The sequence below is a fragment of the Argopecten irradians genome, chromosome 16 (genome assembly GCF_041381155.1).
Source record: "Argopecten irradians isolate NY chromosome 16, Ai_NY, whole genome shotgun sequence".
NCBI lineage: Eukaryota > Metazoa > Mollusca > Bivalvia > Pectinida > Pectinidae > Argopecten > Argopecten irradians.
This window is the reverse complement of record NC_091149.1, coordinates 22291695-22319226: the sequence shown is the minus strand read 5'-3', so window position 1 is coordinate 22319226 and position 27532 is coordinate 22291695. Positions and strand designations below refer to the sequence as shown.

Below are 27532 nucleotides of genomic sequence, written 5' to 3'. Positions count from 1 at the left end.
AAAGAGTGATGAACAAACTCATGTAGAATTTGCCAGAGAAAAAGAACAATTATTTAATAGGTGGTGTGATTCTAAAGAAATTGATGAGGATTTCGGTAAATTGAGACAATTATTGTTGATAGAGGAGTTTAAACGTTGTGTCCACATCAACATAAAAACTCATTTAGATGAGAGAAAGGTTGAAACACTTAGTGAAGCAGCTACAATGGCTGATGATTACGCTCTCACCCACAAAGGCTCATTTGTTAAAAACAGTTCTCAAGACAAAAACAGTACCACAGGTACTAGTAAATTTGGTCAGCCTAGGAACCCAACCTTTAGAGGCCCTTCTAACGACAAACCTAATGTAGGTGATAAGACTAAGTCTGATTCTAAAACAGATCATAGGGCAGGTGTGGGGTCTCCTTCTGGTCCTGTTTGTAATTACTGCAAGAAAGTAGGGCATACTATGTCTGAATGTTATTCTCTCCAGCGTAAGGAGCAAAGGCGTAAACAGTCAGTTCCTTCTGTGTTAGCTATGTCAAAGCCTAGTCAGAAACTTAGTAATATTGTGGAAGATTCTAAAGTGTCTGTTGAGATTAAGAGCTCAGAGTCTGATAGTGTCTTGGAGAAGTACTCTCCCTTCATTTCTGAAGGTTTTGTTTCACTTACTAGTGATATCACCAACTTGAAACCTGTGAAGATTTTGAGAGATACTGGGGCTTCTCATTCTTTAATATCAGATGGCGTAGTGCCTTTGTCTGAGGAGACCTCATGTGGTAGTTGTGTTTTGCTTCAAGGTGTAGAGTAAGGTTTTGTTAATGTGCCTCTCCATTGTGTTTATTTAAAGTCAGACTTAGTAACTGGGCCTGTCACCATTGGTGTTAGACCGGAACTTCCCATAGAGGGCGTGTCGCTCATTTTAGGCAATGACTTGGCTGGAGAGAAAGTTAGGGTAGATCCCTTAGTGTCCAGTATTCCTGATAAAACAGGTGATGCTGAGACTATTCAACAGGAATTTCCTGGTATTTTCCCTTCTTGTGCTGTAACTCGTTCAATGAGTAAGAAGGTTTCTGATGTTGCAGTAGTTGAGGATCATTATAGTCCAGGGTTAGGTGACACTTTCTTGGCTCATGATATAGAGGATGTCGGGGGTAAGTGTGATCTTTTGAGCAATCCTGTAGACTTTGATAGTGATAGAGTTGTTCCTAACAAGGATACTTCTTAGGCTGACATGATGAGTAAATCATCTTTGTCTCGAGAGGAGCTTATAGTAGAACAGGAAAAAGATCCTGAATTCTCCTTATTGTGTAATCGGGCTTTGAGTGAGGAAGAGGCTGAGAAAGTCCCGGTTTGTTACTTCCGTCGGTCAGGTGTGTTGATGCGTAAGTGGCGCCCCCTCTGATGTGTCTCCCGAAGAAGACTGGAAGGTTGTCAATCAAATAGTTGTCCCACCGAGGTATAGGCAAGATATTCTGAGTTTATCTCATGATGTACCTATGGCAGGGCATTTAGGTGTGACCAAGACTTATAACAGGATCTTAGATCACTTCTTTTGGCCCAAGTTGAAACGGGATGTGGCTGATTTTTGTAGGTCTTGTCATACTTGTCAGGTGGTAGGGAAACCTAATCAGAAAATCCCTGTGGCTCCTCTGCACCCCATTCCAGCATTTGAGGAACCATTTAGTAGAGTCATTATAGACTGTGTAGGTCCTCTACCCAAAACTAAGTCTGGGAATGAGTATCTTTTAACTATTATGTGTGCTTCCACACGCTTTCCTGAAGCCAAACATAGTCAAGGCTTTGGTTAAATTCTTTACATTGGTTGGTCTTCCAAAAGCTGTCCAATCGGACCAAGGTTCGAATTTCATGTCTGGTATTTTTCAACAATCCAGCTCCAGATCAAGCAGTATAAGTCTAGTGCTTATCATCCACAATCTCAGGGTGCTTTAGAACGTTTTCATAAAACATTGAAGAATATGATGAGATCTTATTGTTTTGAAAACAAAAGAGATTGGGACGAAGGTATACACATGTTGTTGTTTGGCGTTAGAGAATCTGTACAAGAATCTCTTGGCTTCAGTCCCTTTGAACTTGTGTTTGGACACACTGTCCTTTGAAAATTTTGAAAGACAAAAATTTTGGACGAAGATTCTAAAGTGAATCTCTTAGAGTATGTGTCTAATTTTAAGCAAAGGTTGACAAGGGCATGTGAACTGGCAAAAGAAAATTTGGCCGTTACTCAAACCAAAATGAAAACATGGTATGATAAAGATGCCCGTGCAAGAAGTTTTGATCCAGGTGACAAAATTTTGGCTCTATTACCAATATCGAGTCAGACTTTGCAAGCTAGATATTTTGGACCTTATGTTGTGGAGAAAAAGGTCGATGATGTTAACTACATTATACAAACTCCAGGGAGGCGCAAGAAAACTCAATTATGTCATGTTAATATGCTTAAGAAATATGAAGATAGAGAAGAGAGCAAGACCTCTCAACCTATTGCTACTTTGGCCTCTGTACCATCACAAAGTGAAAGTACAGCTGATATTTGTAAATTAGACTTAGATGGTGGTGTACAAGATGTAGGTTTAGACTGTGGTGTTAAGTTACGGAACTCGGATGTGCTCGCGAACTTGGACAAGAAACTGTGTCATCTATCAGAAAAGGAACGAAATGAACTGAAAGATTTGATACTTGAGTATAAACATTTGTTTCCGGATACACCAGGCAAAACAGATGCTATCTATCATGACGTGGATGTAGGCGATGCGCCACCTGTCAAGCAACATCCTTACCGTGTCAATCCTTTGAAAGAAGAACATTTAAAGAAAGAAATTCAATACATGTTGGACAATGATATTATTGAACCAAGCAAAAGTGAATGGAGCTCTCCATGTGTTCTGGTACCAAAGCCAGATAAGACATACCGGTTCTGTACTGACTTCAGAAAAGAAAACTCTGTCAGTAAAACAGACTCTTTTCCAATTCCAAGGATTGACTCATGTATTGACAAAGTTGGCAAAGCCAAGTACGTAAGCAAGTTTGACCTGTTGAAAGGGTATTGGTAGGTGCCATTAACAGAAAGAGCTAAAGAAGTAAGCATTTGTAACCTCACAAGGTTTGTACCAGTACAAAGTTATGCCGTTTGGTATGAAGAATGCCCCGGCAACATTTCAACGTCTTCTTAACAGCGTGATGTCAGACCTGGAAGGCTGTGATGGATACATTGATGACGTCATCAACTACCACGACACGTGGGAAGACCATCTACGCGGGATTCGTGAATTCTTCGAAAGACTCACTACCATGAAATTGACTGTAAACTTATTGAAATGTGAATTTTGTCATGCAACTGTTGAATTTTTAGGCCATGTTGTAGGACAGGGGCAGGTTAAACCTGTTCAGGCCAAAGTAGAATCAATTATAGATTTTCCAACTCCTGGAAGCAAGAGAGAGCTGATGAGATTTCTTGGTATGGCTGGATATTACAGAAAATTTTGTCAAAATTTCTCTGTTATAGCAGCTCCACTTACTGCTTTGTTAAAGAAAAATGTCAAATTTGTCTGGTCAGACGAATGTAAGTCTGCCTTTGAGAAATTGAAAGCCATACTATCAAACTCACCAGTTCTGACTGCTCCAGATTTTAATAAACAGTTTAAACTGTTTGTTGATGCCAGCGATGTAGGTGTTGGTGCTGTTTTGATGCAAGAAGGTTCTGAACAAATTGACCATCCAATTTGTTATTTCTCGAGAAAATTTGACAAACACCAGAGAAATTATTCCACCATTGAGAAAGAATGTTTAGCATTGATTTTGGCCTTAAACCAATTTGATGTGTATCTCTGCACTACAGCTGTGCCTGTGTTGGTCTTCACCGACCACAACCCTTTGACATTCATTGGGAAAATGAAAAACAAAAATCAAAGAATTCTCAGGTGGAGTTTTTCTTTGCAAGAGTACAATCTTGACATCAAACATATCAAAGGGAAAGACAATATTCTGGCTGATGCTTTATCAAGGATTTAAATATGACTTGATATGTCATAAGGTTTCCTTTTCAAGAAAACTTTCTTTTCTTTAAGGAGGGGTGTGTTATGTATGACACTAAATACATGTAGTTATGAGATAAGGGAGATAACTCCCTTAGCTTTATTATCAATACATCCTATAAAGGTCATATCATTGATTTAGGTTATAGAACTTTCTAGAATATTATCATGTATAAACAAATATGTTTGTAAACATGTTGATTATAAGTAGAGATCTAGAATGATCTATTTCCAGAAAGTTCTGTGTTTATTTGTTTACTGTTTTTAGTTAGATATTTCTAGAAGTAGAAGGTTCTCCAATATTCTTAAATTAGGGTTTAGCTATATATACTCCAACTGTCCAAAGCTAATCAGAACTGTAATGAGACCTGTAATGAGACATATCAAGAATTGTGCAGTGCCATATAAGATTCTATTGGGAGAGCTATTGTGACTTTATCTGTGGATTATTACAACACTTTGTGTGGATTTATTCATATTGCCTGGAACTTTACAAATCATCTGTGGACATTCATTTTCCTTGTGAATTTGTGATTATTGTTAATTTGAAACCTGGGAGGATCAAGGATTATACCAGGACATTCGCATACAGATAAGTAACACTTTAAATCATCGTATTACTCTTGTACCACCACAAATTACTTTAGATATTGTAAACCATCTCTGTACAATATTGTATATATAATTAAATTGTGGTTTGAATTTAGCTGCTGGTTTCTCATTTCTGTTATTCGTTCATGTAACAACATGCCTAATGTGTGATGTACATAAATTGTATATATAACTGTCCATTTGTCCTCGTAATCTGAAGTTTCAAGATGAAGAAGAATGATGTATATCAATAATGCATGTATGTATCGTTACATGGACTGCCGTTTTTAATGTAAGGACTTTTTGAAGGCCAAGGAACGCATTTAGACTGGTTTTCTTTGACCGACTATTCACTTTAATAGTGAATTATTATAGAATTTGCATCACTTATTGTGTTTGTAAATATTAGCGATGACGGACGGGCGCCATATTCACCGTTCGGAACCAGTTATTAAATTGTCATTTTCATAACGACAATAGTTGTGTCAAATCGGCATTTCAATAAACTTTTGTCCTGTGGTCGAAGTTAGAGGTCACGTGCCCGATCACGTAGGTTTTCTCCGGGCACTCCGGTTTCCTCCCACACTAAGACTCCTCGCGCGCTTACATCCGGTACATCGAGAGTGATTTACATACGTTGTATAACTTGTTTCTCAATCGATGTTAATTAAATAAAGTTTATATTTAAAAAAATAGACATCATTCAATTGTCCCTCAAGTCGCGCCATTTCATCGATATTATGGCTGTTACACGCCCAAGGGTTATCGAAGATAGACTCACAAACAAAATATTGTTTTTTAAAACAAGGAAGCACCATAAAATCTGCGGCACGAGTTATCTCGACTTTTCTTGGATATAGCTAGTGATATAGCACTATAAAAAGTGCAACAGTTCCACTATACAAGAAGACATGATATCAATATACCGTAGTCACCCAAAACAGGTGCTCTACATACACGCTACACACTGCATACATGGGAAGCGCCGTCCTTACATGATCCTTGCTGTTGATAGGACGATTCAGAAAATAATATAATTTTAATAATCAAATTGCAACATAGATGTCTACGTTTATTGTTTGACTCGCATGTAGATCAAATGTCTGTATCCAAATGTGACATTCGGGCCGGGGCCGGACCCGGGCAGTATTTTTAGCTCACCTGGCACGAAGGGCCGGTGAGCTTATGTAATGGCGCGGCGTCCGTCGTCCGTCCGTCCGTCAACATTTCCTTTAAATCGCTACTGGTCATAGAGTTCAGCATGGATTGTAACCATATTTGGCCACAAACATCTTTGGGGGAAGGGTAACAGAACTTGTATAAATTTTGGCTCTGACACCCCGAGGACAGGAGGGGCGGCGCCCAATACGGGAAATAGAAGTAAATCCTATAAATCGCTACTTGTCCTAGAGTTCTGCATGGATTGTAACCAAATTTGGCCACAAACATCGTTGGGAAAGGGGAACAAAACTTGTATAAAATTTGGCTCTGACCCCCGGGGGTAGGAGGGACGGGCCGTATAGGAGAAATAGCGGTAAATCCTATAAATCGCTACTTGTCCTAGAGTTATGCATGGATTGTTACCAAATTTAGCCACAAACATTGTTGGGGGAAGGGGAACAGAACTTCTATTAAGTTTGGCTCTGACCCCCCAGGGGCAGGAGGGGCAGGGCCCAATAGGGAAAATAGAGGTAAATCCTATAAATCGCTACTTGTCATAGAGTTCTGCATGGATTGTAACCACATTTAGCCACAAACATCCTTGGGGGAAGGGGAACAGAACTTGTATAAAGTTTGGCTCTGACCCCCCAGGGACAAGAGGGACGAGGCCCAATAGGGGAAATAGAGGTAAATCCTATAAATCACTACTTGTTCTAGAGTTCTGCATGGATTGTAACCAAATTTAGCCACAAACATTGTTGGGGGTAGGGGAACAGAACTTGTATAAAGTTTGGCTCTGACCCCCCAGGGGCAGGAGGAGCGGGGCCCAATAGGGGAAATAGAGGTAAATCCTATAAATCGCTACTTGTCATAGAGTTCTGTATGGATTGTAACCAAATTTAGCCACAAATATCCTTGGGGGAAGGGGAACAGAACTTGTATAGGGGAACATAGAACTTGTATAAAGTTCGGCTCTGACCCCCTGGGGGTAGGAGGGGCGGGGCCCAATAGGGGAAATAGAGGCAAATCCTTTAAATCACTACTTGTCCTAGAGTTCTGCATGGATTGTAACCAAATTTAGCCACAAACATCCGTGGGGGAAGGGGAACAGAACTTGTATAAAGTTCGGCTCTGACCCCCTGGGGGTAGGAGGGGCGGGGCCCAATAGGGGAAATAGAGGCAAATCCTTTAAATCACTACTTGTCCTAGAGTTCTGCATGGATTGTAACCAAAGTTGGCCACAAACATCCAGGGGGGAAGGGGAACAGAACTTGTATAAATTTTGGCTATGATCCCCCAGAGGGCAGGAGCGGTGGCGCCCAATAGGAGAATTAGAGGTAAATATTCGAATTTCTTCAGAAAAGAAACAATGAACCTGTATTTAGAACATTACTTGGTATTACAAACCAGGTGAGCGATACAGGCCCTCTGGGCCTCTTGTTTAGGGTATAAAGTTGACGAACCTTCGCCAGTCTGAGCAAAGAAATATAATTATCAATTACTACATCACGCGATAGAATACTGGATTTTGATTTGCTACACACATGAGTACTATTTGCAATAGTGCCTGGGTATTTGAGATAAGCCTGGGTTCTGCCCCCTGGCCGAGACACACCAAAGTCTAGTGGTAGTTTCTATTCCTGCTTAAAGTTCAACTTAAATGGAGTAGGACGACTGGTGCGCTCGTTGTCAGCTTAATTTGGCCAAATGGGGTGTGTTGTTGGTGTCGTCGTGGCACTTTAAAAAGGGGAATAGTTCCACTATACAAGAAGATACAACACTAACATACCGCAGTTTCCCAATACATACACTTCACTCGCGCTACTCACTGCATACATGGGAGACTGTGCATACATGACCCTGGCTGTTAATAGAACGTTAAGATAATCAAACAAACAAACTGTTGAAGTGACATGGAATTGAACGTGAATGTATTGTGACGTTCGCCCCTGTGAGGAAGGCTCTGGGTTCTGTCCCCTGGCCGAGACACACCAAAGTCTATAAAAGTGGTAGTTTCTGCTCCTGCTTAGCGTTCAGCATACAGGGAGTGGGACGACTGGTTCGCCCGTTGTCAGTATAATTGACCGGGTGGGGTGTGTTGCTTGGTGTCTTCGGCGGCATGCTTCAGTGATATAGCACTATAAAAAGGGCAACAGTTCCACTATACAAGAAGACACAACACGAACATACCGCAGTCTCCCAGTACACTCACCTCGCACAACATACACGCAACACACCGCATACATGGGAGGCCGTCAAATTAAACAAACAAACAAACAAACAAAGTATTGTGACGTCACCATTACATCGCGTCATTATAACGTGGCACTTCGACCATGTCGTCAAGATGGCGGACAGGCTGTTCACTTATGTTCTATATTGATCTACTTTTATTATTCCTGAAGCTGAATCGTGGTGGGATAGTGCCTTCGGCTTTGACACTATTCCATCCCTCGATAAAGCTATGCCCATTTAGCCATAATAGATCATTAGTTCAGCTATATCATTAATTGACTGGAAAGTAAAATATGCATAATCACACCGTTTATCTATACTAAGTTAAACTTATGTGTATGTACTGACCTGTCGACCTGACACAACACGAACATATCACAGTCTCCCAAATCACGTACATGTACTTCGCGCTTTATACACCCTGTACACCGCACACATCCATGAGGGGCCGTTCTTACATGACCCTGTCTGTTATTTGGTTGATAATGTGCGGTGTTGTCAAGGACACAAGGATTTTAACAGGAGAGATAAACTTAGAATGGTGAAGTAGGGTTTCATATTCTGATTCGATGTCATATTGTGATTATGACGTCATTACATGTACATTATAGTATAAGGATATACAGTAAAACACACTTGTGTCAAACACGGTTGAATCGAATACATCGAAACTGTCTATTGAGTGTGTTTCAATATGTCCCGAATTTTTCCTGCTTTATATTAGTAATTAAAGCACTGGTGAATCGAACACGGTTGAAGCGAGTACCGCGGTGTTAATGTGTTTTATGTTTTACCTTATTAATTTTAATTCTCCATGCGAATTAACGCGAAAATTTACCCTTCGCGAAAATTAAATAATTTACAGTGATCTTATGTTATTGATCTACCATAAGCCTCGATCCATATACCGACATACACTTACGGCTTAAGTTCTTATGTGAATTTCGTCACAGCGTTGAATTATATAAATGACTGTCGATGGGCCGTTAAACTTGAGTAAACAAACAGTCAAAGAATTAAGCGCATTATCAGATTAACATCCCAAAAACGATCAGATAGATTTTGTTCACTGACTAATCAAACGCTCTGTTTTGATTTGTTTATTGGCAGCATATTGGAATTAAGAATTAAATGAGAGTGATCTGCCCCTGAACTAAGGTAAAGGGTAATCTTGAGCTCCATATACAAACTGTTTTTTTTTTGTGTTTTTTGGAAAACGTCCACCTCAAAACTTTCTCCCGAGGGGAATGAGAGGATAAAGTGTATCATATTCATTGGAGGAACCAGAAAAACCAGGAAATCAACAATTATGAGTTCTACGACGAGTCAATCGGCCACAGTGACCGAGGAAAATGGCGCCGCCTCATATGCAGCCGTTGCTACTCCAGCCAGAACGGTAAAGCCAGTTTTTATCCTAGAATTTGATATATTTGGCACTAGAACTGTCCCTAAAGAATCATGGCTAAACCATGTAGAACTGTACAGAGCAATAGGCAATGTAGTTCCCATAGAACAATTAATCGGACTTCAGCGTGTCCGAGGAATGTGGAGGATTTACCTCGACAGTTATGAGTCGCGACTCAAACTTATCACTCATGGGCTTGTCGTTAGGAGCAAATCCATCAAGATATATGCAAACAATCCAGTAATAGGGAATACATACGATGAAAACACTACACTAATTCGAGTGAAAAATGTTCCACTATCTGCCTTTGATGGTCAAATCAAACGTGACCTTGAGCTCAAAGGTTGTGAAATTCAGAGCCTATATAGAGAAAGACTTAGAGTAGATGGATACCTCACCAATTGTGAAACCGGTGACCGAATAGTTATTGTCAAGAAGCTGGAAAATCCACTTCCAACATCAATGACCATAGGGGGGAAATACAGAGCCATGATAAGACACAGAGGTCAACCCAATGAGAACGCTCACTGTAGCAACTGTCTGCAGGCTGGCCACGTAGCCAGAGACTGTATTAACGATAAAGTGTGCAGACATTGCAAGAGCCCAGGTCATATCCAGTCTAACTGTCCTTCATTGTTGAAAGATGACAATAGCGCTGATGAAAGCTCCGATGATGAGAGCGACAGCGAAGATGACGACGAACAAATCGATGATGGCAATGAAACTAAGTCCGAAAGCCAAACGGAAACCCATAAGCCTCCAATTGCAACTGATACAACCAATGTGCCCTCAACAGACATAACCCCTGTGCCCTCATCCGGATCAACAAATGTGCCCTCATCAGCAGCAGAGTCAACAGATTCCAAAGATGAGCCAAGAAAACGAAAAAAGAGCAAAAAATCAAAAGGTAAAAAACAAGAAAGTAAACAACCACAGAATCAGACAATCATAGACTCTTTCCTGAAAGAGACTCCCTCCAGAAAATCAAGTCAACTCCCGTCGGATGTCAGATCCCCACTGGATGAACTGAACAATACCCCAAAGAAAAAATGTAATGCCAAATGACAAAAAAGAGAGTATTTATGCTTAACTGAAATTTATTAAAAACAATCATAAAAAACTACATTCAAGATATGGATAGAAGGAAAGAAGTTAAAATTTGTATAAATTTATCTCTTTTTGAAAATGCCACAAAGTTTTACACAGCATATACTTACAAATGCCTAAAATATCAAGTAAGTTGGTTAAAATATGCACAATGCTATATATTACCCGTTATAATATTCCTAAGTATATTATTTTATAACAGTATATTTAGTATAGTTCTAAGTGTATCACATTATGTTTGTTGTGTATCATATAATAATAGTATATATAAATACACAAAATATTATGAAAACTGGTTAAAATTTGCACAAAGTTATACAGTATATGTGATAATATCTCTATATATACCGGTATCATATTATACCAGTATCAAATTTCTAAGTTTAGTATATTATGCCAGTTATGTGTTTCACGTGATTGTAGTACTAAGTATAGTATATTGTAACAGTAGGATATCTGTAAGTGTATCACAATGCATCTGTTATGACATATGTGAATTACATTACATTTTTATACATAAATGCTTAACATGTTATAAAAGCTGGTTAACATATACACAAAATTGTATATTACATGAGAAAATATTTCTATTTATATTATATATTATCAGTGTAATATATTATACTAATATGATAATATGTGTGATATTTAGAAGAGTGTTACAGATTATTAAATATGAAAGTTTATTCCAGGAATCACTTATACATATAATAATTCAAAGTTTATATGCATATGGTCACTTAAATCAAAATATGCACGTATTGAATTATTATATCTCAAAGATAATATATCATCACAATGATATTACTATTTGCTCATATCCTAATTTTGATAAGAATAAAATTATCTTGATATATTATCTGCAAGGTAATATTACTAAAGTGCTAAAAAGATTTTTTCTAATATTATTAGAATTCAACATATGGTACAACTCTATAAAAAGAGAAATGAAATTGAATAACCTACCTCTGATTCAATTGTTTTATTTAAGTGTATGTGTGCATACAATTTTATACATGAAAGTATATGAAGACATCCGGCTATGTGTATGTAAACATACTAGTGTGGTCGGCAGGTGTATATATGTATATATATGTGACTATGAGACTGTATGTCTGCTGTTTAGATATGTATGTACGATTATATTTTTATAAATTTTATCTGCAATACATAAATGAATAGTATACGTAAGAATGGATACATTCCTGGCTAGATCTTTTTCGAGTGTGTATATACATGTAGGTGTAATATACATAATACTTACCAAAATATTTTTACTCTTCTACATAACATGTTGCAGAAACTACATTTTTTGACTGCTAACACACAAGGTTTAGGTGATAAACAAAAACGAGAGAGATTCTATACATGGGCTAAATATCAAAAAGGTAACATAATCCTGGCACAAGAAACACATTTTACAGCAACTAATGCCCCATTCGTACAATCAGAATGGAATGGTGAAGTATTACATAATTTTGGCACCAGCCAGAGCTGTGGGGTAGCTATCTTTCTAACAAAAAACTTAGAGTATGAGATAATTGATGTACACAGAGACAACGATGGCAGGCTTTTGCTAGTTAATTTGAAAATAAATGACAATGTTTACACAATAATAAATATTTATGCCCCTAATGATAAAAACAGGAGAAACATTTTTTTTTAAATTTGAAAACATTTACACAAGAACACAGTTTAGGCCTAATTATCATAGGTGGAGATTGGAATGAAATTCAAGACACAAAATCTGACAGAAAATCTAGAGTAAACCCCCAAAAACCTGTAAAATCTTTAAAGTCACTGATAAACGAATGTCGTTTAATAGACTGTTGGAGAATAAAACACCCAACCACAAAACAGTTTACATGGAAGCGGAAAAATGTAAATAATGTGGCTAGTAGAATTGACTATTTCCTTATACAAAATGAACTTATTCATAAAATTTCATCAACTGATATAAGACCAGTATTAATTAAATACACTGATCATCAAGCTGTATCACTTTATCTAAATGTTGAAAAAACAATACGTGGACCAGGGTATTGGAAGTTAAACAATAGTCTGCTAAATGATTATATGTACCAAAAAATAATAATTGAAGTACTTAATGAATTTAAAAAATTAAAAGAAGATAAAAGCATGTCAAGTCGAATGATATGGGATCTATGTAAAACTGAAATTCGCGAAAGATCAATTGAATATGGAAAAAAAGAAATCAAAATTAAGAAAGAATATTATTTCTGTATTAGAAAATAAACTTAAAAAGCTTAACGAAGAAAATACAGACACAGCAGAAGAAATAGATCAAGTCACAGAACAGATAGAAGAACAATACACTCAAATAGCTCTCGGTTCGCAAATAAGATCACGCGCTAAGTGGTTTGAACATGGTGAAAAGAACACTAAATATTTTCTTTCTTTAGAAAAAGGAAGACAAATTAAAAAATCCATTACTAAACTAAAAAATGAAAAGGAAGAATTACTGACAAAACAAGAAGACATAATCAAATATGAGAAACAGTTCTATGAAAAAATGTATACATTAATAAAAACCAAATGTAGATGACATAAAGCAGTATTTAGGTTCAATAAATTTTGAAAGGATACTATCTGATGAAGATAGCAATTAATGTGAAGGTTTATTAATTGAAAATGAATGCTATATAGCTATAAATAAGATGAAATTAAACAAAGCTCCAGGCTCAGATGGATTAACAATAGAATTTTACAAAATATTTTGGCCACATTTGAAAAAAATGTTAATAGATTGTCTAAATGAAGGCTATTTACAAAATCAACTAGCATATTCACAGAGAGTAGGAATATTATCATTAATGTTTAAAAAAAAATGATCCATTAGACTTAAATAATTGGCGACCATTGACACTTCTAAATATAGATTATAAGATATTAGCTCATTGTCTATCTGAAAGAATAAAACCCATCCTACCTAAAATAATAAATACTGATCAGAATGGCTTTATCAAAGGGCGCGACATAAGATATAGCATTAGACTTATTCAGGATATAATAGAATATGCCGAGAAATTTAATATTACTGGATCTATACTATTTTTTAGATTTTGCCAAGGCATTTGATTCAATAGAATGGGAATTTATGTTTCATACTTTGAAAAAATTTGGATTTAAAGAAAGTTTTATGAAATGGGTTTCAGTCCTATACAGTGATATATATTGCATAATAACAAACAATGGATGGCTATCAGAACCAGTAAAGATTATGCGCGGAATCCGTCAAGGATGTCCGTTATCAGCTCTACTTTTTGTAATAACAGTCGAGACATTATCAATGAAAATGAGACAAGATATCAATATTCATGGAATCCAAATTAAAAATTCACAAGAAAGACATTTTAAAATCTCACAACTAGCAGATGACACCACCCTCTTCTTGAAACATAAAAAAGACATAACTGCAGCCCTAAATGCTATAGAGATATTTGGTAGTCTTTCAGGATTAATCCTAAATAGAAAAAAATCACTAGGTCTAAAATTAGGAATTAATAAAATAAACATAGAAGATGACTTTGAAAAGATTGATTGGTCACAAAGTGAAATAAAAGCACTAGGAGTATACTTTGGGCTTAATGCTATTAAAACATCTCAAATCAACTGGGAAAGTAAGATTGAAAAAATAAATAAATTAGTCAATACATGGAAAAGGAGGAAATTATCAATGATAGGGAAAATACAAATTGTTAAATCATTACTTATTCCTCAATTATCTTATCTTATATCTGTACTGACTATACCAAAACATATTGTAACAGAAGTAGAAAAAATTATTTACAATTTCATTTGGGAGGGTAAAAGTGAGAAGGTAAAGCGAAAAACTCTATGCAGATCATATAGCGAAGGAGGTCTTAACACACTTGATCTCAACTCCTATATTACAACTATACAATTAGGATGGATAAAAAAATTAAAAAGCAATGAAGAAAATCAATGGAAAATCATACCAAGATTATTTTTAAATCAATTTGGAGAAGATTTGTTAATTTTTTCAATGAATATAAAACACACAAAACAACTAGAAGATTTCTCTAACATTCCACAATTCTATCAAAATATCATTAATGCTTGGGTAGACATAAATGGAAGAAATGTGAAACCCCCCAAAAACATAACAGATATTGGAAAACAAATAATATGGGGAAATCAATTCATAACATATAATAATAGATCATTGATCTTTAAAAATTGGATAAAAAGTAATATCATCACTATAAAAGATCTGTTAGATGTTGAAGGATACATAAATGAAAATGTAATATTGAACATATTACAAGATAAACACAATTGGATATCACAAATATCAATACTTAAAAACGCAATACCTAAAATATGGCAGGAAAAATTAAAAAAATCAGATATATCAAAATACAACATAAATGAGAAATATTATGAACTGTCAGTTGTTATGACACCCTCACTAAAAACAATACCTATAATTAAAATTACAAACAAAATCATATACAACAACCTGATTGAGAAAATATCAGTTAGACCGATTGCATATATATCATGGGAAAACACATTTATACATTTTAAAAAATCCGAGATAGAACACAAATTAAGAAAATCCCTTCAGTGCACCTTTAAACATTTTGAAGACAATAGAATGAAAATATTTAAATGGAAACTGATTAACAGAGTTCTGGCAAATAATTACCTACTTTATAAATGGAAAATAAAAGATAGTCCACTATGTAATACATGCGGAGTTGAAGAAAATTACAAACACTTTTTTGTAGAATGTAAATATATTAAATCATTTATTGCACATGTCAGCGATATGTTCAGTAAAAAAAAAAAATTGCAAAAAAAATGGTGACATTGGAAAATATAGTGTTAGGTTATAAAATTGATTATGAAAAATATGAAGGAGTTAACTTTCTACTTACTTATATAGGCTACGTCATTTACAAGGCCTACTACACAAGCAATTGTAAACAAAAAGCAATAAACCTAGAACATTCACTCAGACGAGAATTACACTCAGTCATGAGAACTAAAAAGTACAACAAATCACCTCTCCCAACATTCATAAAATCAGCTTGTGAAACCCTCGGAATAAATCTTGACTCCGATATTCTGTGAAACTTTGATAGTAAATCCAGCTGGTTTTCAGTAAAATGACATCAAGATTCACACTCAAATCTTCCTAATCCTTCACCATAATTTTCACTGTCCTTGATAACTTTCCATGTAGCTGTCCTTTACAGTACACTTCATCTGAAAAAGATTAACAGAACGACACGTGTCATAATATATTGGAAATAATTATTTTTGTGCAATATTAAGTAAAATACACTATTTATACTGACGTACATAATACTCACCTGAAATAGTTATCTGTTCAAACCATTGTTTTCTCCACATACATACAAATACTTCGCACAGGTACTTCTCCAACGAAAAAACCACGTGTATGTTGTTTTCGTTATGATTTCCGGTTATGAGCGTTATCTTCTTCCGGTTTACACTAGTCATCGACTCAATATTTTTTTTTCATTTCGATTTGCTTTATTATGGTCATCGACAAATTCGTTATAAAACTACTGTAAAAGTCAAAATATATGATGTATTATTTATATGTTGCAAAATAGTAATTTATCCATTGCATAGTTCATTCGCATTTTGTCTGAGTTATGTCCCTTGAAAATCTTTGATTTAATATCCAAAATCACATTTTTTAATGTCATGGTATTGCAAATGAGACAAACTTTTAATTTATATATTCAAATACATTAACTTTATTACAATATGTTTAATAAGCAATAATCTTTGAAGGGAATTAATGGTGACAAATTGATAAAAATATTATTGTTAAACAAAATTTGTATTTATATACCATTTATATACATGTTGTACATTTTGTGTGTCTGAAATAAAAATTTTCCTGTAAACAAAAAAAAAAAAAAAAAAAAAAAAAAAAAAAAAAAAAAAAAAAAAAAAAAAGAATTAAATGCTAATTATATAAATTAATCTGTTCCGGTCACGTTCACGTTTGCTTTAGTTGTTATTAAAAACTGTAAACGTTCATACAATTACTGTTGACGCGAAGAGATTGTCATCAAAAGTATTTATACTGAAGGACTCAAGTGATGCTTTTCTAGACAAAACATCAGACGTCGATAGGATCGAAAGCTCTTCCTTCGTACACAAACAAATTACATGTTGTTGATAAACTGTGTTAAAGCGGTATTGTAACTCAACACGTTCAGTTCAATTTCATCAACTGACCATAGGCAATTAACGGCGACTATCGGATTGATGCGGATAGATTTATACAGCGGTCAGCTGCCCGTTCATGCTTCTAGGGGAGATTTCTAAAACCAAGTCTTCGCTGTGTGTGTTTGCTGTACATTTATCGGTAGCTAATGGTTCACAGCGTAAACAACTGTAAACGCTGTGGATATTTTATATCATCAAAGTGACTATTCATTATCTTTGATTTACTGATGTAAGTATAATCGATGGATGGATTGATGGACTACATGTAATGGACAGTTGACCCATCTTCATATCGACCACAAATAACAGGTGATATTTCTAAGCGAGTATACAGTTATATAAGACATTTATCTCGCCATTTTCATCTCGATTGCATCAAAAAGGAGAGCTTGTTTGTACGAGTGTAATATTGTAAAGAAAATTTTATCACCGCTTCTTCATCTGTATTTGATTACACTGACTAACATCAATTGTAATACCAGCATTATTTAAAACTATAAGCTCATTTGTATGTGAGCGTAAAATGACACATACCATTTTTATCGTCGCGCCTATCATCAGGATTTAATCATACTACAGAACCCAAGTTTATATACCCGGAAAATTTCAAGATGGAAGCAGCTCGCATCACGTTGCTTCTGTTTGTGGCTATAACTGCACCTTATCATGTTAGTTCGTTCACAAGTGACAACGTTAAGGCACTCTATACAAATATATTTACCACCAACTCCTACAACAAGCATGTGCGTCCTATTTCAGATTTTTCACGACCCACTAAACTTTATATTGACTTGGATTTAGTTGGAATAACAGAAATTGACGAGGTTAACGAAAAAATGACCTCCACAGGAGCTTTGTTTATTATGTGGAATGATGAGAATCTACAGTGGGATTCGCCAACATATAACGACACTCACACCATCTACCTTCCACAGAACCTTATATGGAAACCCGATATTTCCTTAGATAATGGTTTCACCAAACTGAAGGAACTTGGAGACAATTTCATACTTACTACAATTACCTCCGAAGGGCTAGTTATTTGGCGCCCGTTTGAGGTGTTTGAGACGAAATGCGCTATCAATATAAGATATTTCCCGTTTGATAAGCAGACTTGTTCGTTAAAATTTGGAGTCTGGACTTCCATTTTAACGGACATTACAGTTGCAGTAGGAAACAACGGCATACTCTTGCATGATTATAAAGAGAATGGAGAATGGACACTCCTGAATACATCTTCCACCGCGTCAGTTTCTAGTCAGTATGGGGCCTATGTAACTTTCAACGTAACACTTCAACGGAAACCTCAATATATTCTTAATAACGTGGTTCTGCCGATTGTTTTACTGTCATTGCTCTCTGGGTTTGTCTTTGTGCTTCCTATCGAAAGCGGGGAGAAGATGGGCTATGTCATGACAGTTTATCTCGCGTTTGCCGTTTTCCTTACGATTGTTAGTGCGTCACTTCCGGAGAGTTCTGCAATGTCCTTGCTAAGTATGTACTTGATAGTACTTGTGGTAATGGGAACATCAATTGTCATGATTACTGCTGCCGAGTTACGAATTCATTACCGCGAAGATTCACAGGAAATTCCTAAGTTCTGTCGATACATGATTCGTCTGAGCAAAAGACTACAATGTAAGAAAACAACCAGGAAAGTGGACGATGCAAGTAAAACTGACACGAAGATCTTTCAAACAAGAAATAAAACCGGAGAATTTCCACCCAGCGAAGACTCAGAAACACTACCTACAAAAGTAGCTGAAGAGCCGGAAACAGTCGAAGAATTTACCTGGCCAGACGTGACTGCAGCAATTGATTTCTTTTGTTTCTGGTTGTTCCTAATCGCAAATGTAGTCACAACGCTTGGTCTGTTTGTAAGCGGCTATATCATGGGTAAAAGTTAATGTACAACAAGCAATGTGTTGATCGTATTTTTTCCTTGGTGCCGACTTTATCGGATACGATATACCAGTGACTCCTGTTTTTATCTGAAATATTTATTAAATGTTATGCAATAGTTTTTGTTTTACAATAAATAATTATGACTCTATGTAGAGGGATAAATCTAGAATTGTGTCCCCGGAAAGGGTTATTTACGCCCGAGAGAAAATAACTCTTTCCAGGGAGACAATTCTAGATGTATCCTGACACAAAGGGACATAACTATTTTATTATACCGAACACAATTTAAAGAAAAAAGTGAAATTATTTCACGACAACGTTGCTAAATTCGTCGAGCTGCAAATAGAATAAAAAAACACTGTTTCCATTGTTGGTTGACGTTGCAGATGACGTCAACTTCCGGTCACGTGCGCAGCTTCCAAGGGTTATTTCCCTCGCCTCCCAATTCCGGGGAAATAGCTAACTTATTCAATATTATGTGATCAATTTTAACCAAACAGAACATTCTAAATGAAAGTGAGGTATAGTAATTTTAAGTTTAGCCCTTAATTTGCTGTGAGTGAGCAATCAAACAAAAACCAACAAACCAATACGGATTAATATAAAAGGAATCCAACGGCTGTTTCCGATAAAATATCTTTATGTCCTTACGAGATTCAACAGGTGTATCATCCGATGTATTATATCAACCATTGACAATTTGTGTGATATAAACTAAACTATCAACCATTGGCACTTTGTGTGATATAAACTAAACTATCAACCATTGGCAATTTGTGTGATATAAACTAAAGTATCAACCATTGGCAATTTGTGTGATATAAACTTAAGTATCAACCATTGGCAATTTGTGTGATATGAACTAAAGCATCAACCATTGACAATTTGTGCGATATGAACTAAAGAAAAGTATTTTGTTCATTATATACACATAAATGGACGTAGTATTGTAATATGTTAAGTAATTACGACAATGGACACTTGGCCCTTGTTTTATTCCATACAGATCTCGCTTTTCGACTTTAACGAGTAGGATTAAGTCACACAGGATTAGAAGCTTTCACCAGGGCTTTAATCTCCGGTACCTTTAATACCACTGATACCCTGGCTAACCAATGTGACTTAAAGCTAGCATGTGATTAAATCGCAGCTAAATACCTGCGAAACAAAAAAACAACATGTTAAGATGTTTTCTGACAAGAAGATTACATGGTGAAAGGGTTGAGAAGATAATACATGTATTATTTAAACTGTCATTTACACACTAAAACTAAATTGCACATTTTTTACTCAATATACTATTTTCGGGGGTGGGGGGGTGATTTGGTTGATTATTTTTAATGTTCTAATAACAGACAAGGTCATTTGAGGACGCCCTCCCACGTGTGTAATGCGTTGTTGTGTGTGATTGTATGTATGCTTTAGGACTCAACAAATTAATCAACCGCGTTTGACCGTTTAGTATTAAGAATTAAACGCCTTTAAGGACAGACTGCCATGTGTTTGTATCTTTTTGGAGGTAGCAATAAATTTATGTTTTCTCTTTGTAATAATGGAACTATTGCTCTTTTCTAGCTGTCATAGGAGCTTATGTCATGATGTGACGTCAGTCATCCATCCGCCAACCTTTCCTTTTTAGCTAAAATTCAAATGCTCACCTATGATGTAAAGTGTATTTTGACTGTATGTCATATCTGTGATATGAACTTAATCGATCACTTGGTTTGACATCCGCGAAGTAATCCTGAAAACATAAAAATGTTGAACATCGACACTGAATTAATTGATTACAAATTATTTATTAAATATTTAAACGGAATTTATGGGGTTTTTTTTAGTTTATTATTGGTTACATCATTAAACTTTCTGAATACATGTATAATGAAAAAATAGAAAACATCCCCACCCAAGGGTAGATCATCCATTACATTATCAGGTACCCCTAAAATATAGAAAGATTTTGGGAGAAAAACAGATATACCAATTTTTGTACACGTTCAAATTTACCAGGAACGTGGTTCTAGAGCCTGTCTGTTCAAAATAAATAAATTAAACAAATATCAAACCTGTAATGAGCACAAAAGATATATATCTTCCTCCATGACTGGAATCTGTGCAACCAACACATAGGTTCAGGAATCCTGAATGACTCTGAAACAGCATTAATATGTCTCAGAAAAATATTCACAAAATGATGTTTCATCATTATAACTAAAAATATATACATTTAATAAACCGATTAGCCCTAACATTACAATTAATCAGTACAATTAGTTAAATTAGCTTACCCGAGATGAATAGTATGTATTACAATAATTACCTTTACTGCCTTCAGCACTCCAATATTGCGGAGAGGACTGACCCCAATATCTAAACCTTTTTCACCTAAATCGGAACATACACGCAACTCTGTAAACTCAATTGTGACAACTAAGGAGACAATGCACCGCACCTATTTTAACGTACCCACCTTATGTTACACGCACATGTCCCACGTTTACAGCCGTGCCAATTATCTGAATCTACGTTTTATGTACCATTAATTTACTCTTCAACTCTTAATATAATACATGCATTGTCCCAGTGACACGTGTTATTCTACAACTTTGCAACTTACCTTTTTATCCATGGACTCACTTGGCTCCAGTGACTGACCCTTCTACTTCCGGTGCGTTCTCTATATAGAACAACCAGCCAAATTTTACATATACCACATTATTAAAGTTTGTTAATTTTTTGTAATGTATTATATAAACAGATGAATATCAGTTACTTATTGTGTTCTATAATTTAAGTCTAGGTTCTCATATTGCCCTAGATGGAGAAAGGTCTCCATGAAAGCTGGGTCCACGTCTCGAGACTGGGTGCACTGTTCTCATGCGGATGCGCACCACTTTTGGGTGTGTGATGTGCGTCCGCGTGATATCAGTGTAGCTGAAGGCTTTCACAGTAGCTCCAATTTGAGCCAACCTGTTTGCCGTGGGTTGCATCTCGTATCCGGGGGAAGAAGGTCCTGGTGGTTGAATAGGTTTTGCTCTTTTTTCTTCCTTTTTTTACTGCTACACACTACTTTGGCTTCAGACTCACGTTAGACGAGAGGTAATATGGGCCCTGTATTATCAATCGGCTGGTCATGCCGAGCCCTTGGTTGGTAGATCTCCAAGAAGGCGGTGGCTTAGGGTCAATCGTGAGTTTAATTTGGATTGTCTTGATTCTGATCGATCTTGCGAGCGTGCTGCCGCAAGCTTGATTTGAATTATGTTTGTTCGAAATATTCTTCCGAGTATACTATCTGTGTAACCCTGACACTTTGACATTGGATATCCATGTCATCATGAGTGTCCCCCTGTTGGGCTCCGAGGTGGGTGGGGGCACAGCTAGCGAATTGTAATAAACTCTAAATGATGGCTTCCAAAAACAAACAAAATGAACTACAACCAAAATCTCCCCAAAAGGAATCAACCACAAATCAACAAACAAAAAGCGGTACAACAAACACATTCCCACAGTTTCTGGTCATGTCCTCTACACAGAGTGGCAAGACCACTGCAGGTTTATCACCCTTAATATTGCGAAAGGGCATCAAAGGCATTGCTGGAGATGTCAAATCTGTGAAGCCTTTGGGATCGGGTGATCTCCTAATAGAGGTTTTCCGCAAGCAACAAGCGGAGAACCTCCTTGGAACCAACAGTTTTGCCGGCCTCGGTGTGTGTGTAAAACCACACTCAAATTGAATTGCAGCAAGGGGGTAATCTGGTGCCCAGCCTTGCGCAATGACAATGAGGCTGACATACTATCATACTTCCAAGAGGAGAACATTCCGGTCTCTCATGATAAACGCATCATGACGAGAAAAAGTGGGAGCTTGGTCCCAACACACACTTTTATCTTAACATTCGCTACACCAACATTACCACAGAGCGTAACTGTTGGTTACCAACGTTACAATGTCACTGTCTACATCCCCAACCCATTGAGGTGTCGTAACTGCCAGAGGTACGGCCATCATGAGAGCAATTGTAGACGGAAAATGGTATGTCAGTACTGTGGCCGTGAAGGTCACGACGAAAAAGACGAATGTGACATTGTCAACCGTCACTGCGTCAATTGCGGGGGTGACCATGCTGCGTCTGTTCGCACCTGTCCTGCCTGGACTCGGGAGAGGGAGATATTACGGGTCAAATATAACCGAGGTGTCTCCTTCCCTGAAGCTAGGAGGATAGTCGAGTGTTCAGACCTGAATGTGGCAACCTATGCCCAGATCACCCGCGCAAAGACGCCTGTTGACAGTGTCACCGTCAAACATGCGTCGGTCCAGGCCTTGGTTGACAAGCCTAACTGGGACAATGATGTCCCAGATATGGCAGATGCTAAGGCCTGCAAAGTAATCATGGGGGACCCGAACAGGTTCAAGTCAGATCCATGTAAACCACAAAACAAACCACAACAAAAACCACCTGCTGGGCCACCTGGAGCTAAAACGCCAATCCCACCGGCGTCTCCGGGACTTACACAACACCAAATTCAAACACAGAACATTAGAAAACAAGTTACTGCCGCTCGTCATAGACGTGCTTTATCTTCACCGTCTATTGACGTTAAAAACTCCCTAATAAAACCAAGCGACCAGCTAATACACCACCGTAGGAGCAACGCCAGACCAAAACCACCAAGGTAAAGCTGGCGAGGTTCCCTGCACTAAACAACAAACCCAGTAAGGGATCAGATGACCCTATCCTTGGACGGAACATCTATGATGTTCTATCGGACGACAGCGAGTTTGGTGACAACACATTTATCGCCACCAAACAACCTACTTCAAGTAGTCCTGTCGGTCCGACAAACTATCCTCAGGGACCAACATAGAGACCAACACTATCATACAATGGAACATACGCGGATTTAAAGCGAACATAGAAGAATTAAAACATCTTATACAAACAAAAAACCCATCCATATTCTGCCTTCAAGAAATAATGCTGAAAGACACCATCAATCTCAGACAATTTACACTATACACAAAAACTCCAATAACAGGTGGTGTGGCGGTGGCGGTGCATAAAAACATCCCTCACAGACACATTCAGCTAAATACCACCTTACAAGCTGTTGCTATAAGCGCAACTCTTCACCGAAAAATAACAGTCTGTTCTATATATTTACCTCCAAATACTCCATTTACTTGTGATGAACTGAGTAACATCGTTTCACAACTACCAGTGCCATATATTATCATGGGTGACTTTAACGGTCATAATAGCCTCTGGGGCTCCCCAGGCACTGACGATAGAGGTAGACGTATCGAAGAGTTTATTAATAAAAACAGCTTATGTCTTTATAACACCAATGCCCCAACATATTTACACCCTGCCTCTGGCTCGCTTACCCACATTGATCTATCGTTGTGCCATCCATCCATTCTTCCTGATTATGATTGGATGGTCAACGATGATCTTTGTGGGAGCGATCACTTTCCAATTATACTTAAAAACATAGGGTCACCAAAACTTGAGGAGCCTATTCCTCGTTGGAATCTACATAAGGCGGACTGGGTTCAATTTAAAAATTTGTGCGCAGAGGAGCTCATCGAGGATAAATTTTTGAACCTTGATGACCCCATTAAAATTTTCACAGAAGCGCTCACTTCTATCGCTACAAAAACCATACCAAAATCCGTGCCAAAACCTACAAAGTTTCGTCTCTCAAATGATTCATTTATCAATATATCTGGTAGAAATTACGCTCTGAGGCGGTACTTGGCTTCGCCAACCGTCTCAAACTATAACAATTTTAAAATTTGGAGAGCAAAAGCTCGAAGGTCTATCAAATCCGACAAGAAAAGTACTTGGAAAGAGTATGTCTCAAAAATTAATTCCAATACTATTTGTTTGTTTGTTTGATTTATTAACGTCCTATTAACAGCTATGGTCATGACATCTTCGAAGAAAGTTTGGGAAATGATTGGTAAAATCAGTGGGAAAAGAAAAGCAACACCATCCTCCCACCTCATTAACAAAAATAAAATATCTTCTTCAAAATCCGAAATAGCTGACGCCTTTGCCAAAAAATTTGCTAAAAATTCATTCGTCAAAAATCATTCCAAAAAATTTCAAAAATTTAAAAAAGAAAAGGAAAAGAGACGTCTTAATTTTAAATCCTTCAATAGTGAAAGTTACGATAGGCCTTTCGACATACCAGAATTGCTCGATTCCTTCGAGAAATCAAAGGACTCGGTAGCTGGACCAGACGAAATTCCATATATGTAATTACCAGACTCTTCACTTAAATGTCTTTTAACTATATTTAACCAAGTTTACTCTTCTGGCAAAATTCCCGAGTCTAGGAAGGAATCTACTATTATACCCCTTCCGAAACCCGGGAAAGATGCTACTGATGCCAATAACTATCGTCCTATTTCATTGACGAGTTGTATTTGTAAAACTCTAGAACGTATGATAAATACTAGATCAGTTTGGTTCCTGGAATCAAACAATATTTTAAGTCCTTTGCAAAGCGGCTTTAGAAACCGCATGGGAACGGTAGACCACTTAGTTAGACTAGAAACATTTATACGAGAAGCATTTGCCAAGAAAGAACATCTTGTGGCCGTATCCTTTGACCTTGAAAAGGCATACGACACAACTTGGCAATATGGAATCATGAACGATCTCCATGATATCGGTATACGTGGTAATTTCCCAAAGTTTAATTCAAATTTTATATCTGACAGGCATTTCAAAGTTCGAACGGGATCAACTTATTCAGAAACAGAAACACAGGAGATGGGCGTCCCTCAGGGTGGTATCCTGTCCGTCACATTTTTTGGATTAAAAATTAACAGTCTTGGCCAATCTACGGAAGGGTCTCTATTTGTGGATGATTTCTTGATCTGTTACAGATCAAAAAGCATGCACACTAAAGAACGACAACTACTACAATGTTTAGGCAAATTACAAAATTTAGATTTTCAAGATCAATAACTGTCTGTATGCATTTCTGTTAAAAACGAAAACCACACAATGATCCTGACCTCACACTCAATGGAATTAAATTCCAGTAGTTGAACAAACTAAATTTCTTGGACTAATACTTGATTCGAAACTCTCCTTTGTTCCACATATCAAACATCTGAAGGATAAGTGCTCGAAGGCGCTGAACATTCTACGAGTTTTTTTCCCATTCTGATTGGGGTGCAGATCGTGAAATGCTTCTACGTATCTATCGGGCACTTATTAGATCAAAACTTGACTACGGATCTATTGTCTATGGATCGGCTCGCAGCTTCTATCTACAGATGCTTGACCCTATACAGAATCGGGGACTGCGTCTCGCACTTGGAGCTTTTCGAACAACACCTGTGAAGAGTCTCCATGTGGAAGCTAATGAGCCATCTCTAGACGATCGACGAAAGAAATTATCCATACAGTATGCTGCTCAACTGAAATCCAACCCCAAAAATCCCGCATTTAACCTTGTATTCAATCCACAACATCAAGAAGTATTTACACAAAATCAAAAGCTCATACCAATATTTGGCATCAGAATTTCAAAATTTTTGCTGGGACTAAATATAAATTTCGACACCATTGACGAGTACACCGTATCGGATGTACCACCATGGCTCATTCAAACACCTGATATCAATTTATCTCTACATGAGAGGGCGAAATCCAGTTCATTACCCGAAGAACACAAATCCTCCTTTCGGGAGTGCATTAGGGCTTTTCCTGACATGTTCAGATCTACACTGATTGCTCAAAAGATGGTGTTAATGTTGCGGCAGCATGCTGTACATCTAATCACTGCTCCTCTATCCAACTCCCGGGCGTTGCCTCCGTTTTCTCTGCGGAAGCATGTGCTATCGGTCTGGCACTTGACCATATCGAAGAAAACCGCATTGAAAAGGCAATCATCTGTTCAGACTCTCTTTCGGTTCTTCATGCTTTGAAATCAAGAAACCCTAGAAACACATTAATCCAAAATCTTTTGATCCGAACATTTCGAATGTCTTCTAAAACTCAAATTACTTATCTCTGGATTCCCAGCCATGTGGGTACAGGGGAATGAAAAGGCCTAGAAAGCAGCTAAGACTGCTCTTCGCCTAGCACAAACAGATTTGAAACTACCATACACCGACATCAAACCTTACATTCAATCAGCCATCAAACACCATTGGCAACAAAGGCGGTCTACCAAAACAAACAATAAACTGTTTAAAATACAACCTACACTTAATCCTAAACTGTCCAGTCGGAGTGACCGCAGAGAGGAAGTTGTTCTCTCTCGGCTCCGATTTGGACACACATATTTCACACATTCCTATCTATTGAGAGGGGAGGATCCTCCTACATGCCATGCATGTGATTTTCCTCTCACAGTGGAGCATGTTTTATTGCATTGTATTGATTTTAAACACATACGAGATAAGTACTATGATGTCTCCGACATGTACACTTTGTTTCATGCCGTGAGACATAGTCGTATTTTCAATTATCTCAAAGAGATCGTCATTTTTAACAAAATTTGAACGTTTTCTCATCTCATCTTATATTCATATCAACACAACACTCATCGTTTCGTCATCATTTTGCATGAGTTTTCTCATGTGTTTTAGCCAAAACTATTTTATCCTATGTACTTCTTTTTATTTAATCAACATTTACATTTTTTTTTAGTTTTTGCTCGCCTTTTTCTTATCCTGATCTTTTAGATATAGTCCTTGTTTACATCCTGGTACTTATGCCTGCCCTGTAGTTTGGCCCTTAATAACCTTGGTTGTCGATGGGCCGTAAAACAAAACAAAACAAACAAACAAACAATCAACATTTGCAATTCGTGT

The 27532-nt window shown here is 37.1% G+C and overlaps 1 protein-coding gene across 1 annotated transcript; it reads left to right on the top strand.

Annotated features, from left to right (window-relative positions):
• The first annotated feature begins 15377 nt into the window (after positions 1–15377).
• On the top strand, positions 15378–20512 carry LOC138310286 (acetylcholine receptor subunit delta-like). Its single transcript, XM_069251424.1, has one exon. It carries the CDS (start codon positions 17400–17402, stop codon positions 18693–18695), a length of 1296 nt encoding a protein of 431 aa, XP_069107525.1. The 5' UTR covers positions 15378–17399; the 3' UTR covers positions 18696–20512.
• The last annotated feature ends 7020 nt before the right edge of the window (positions 20513–27532 follow it).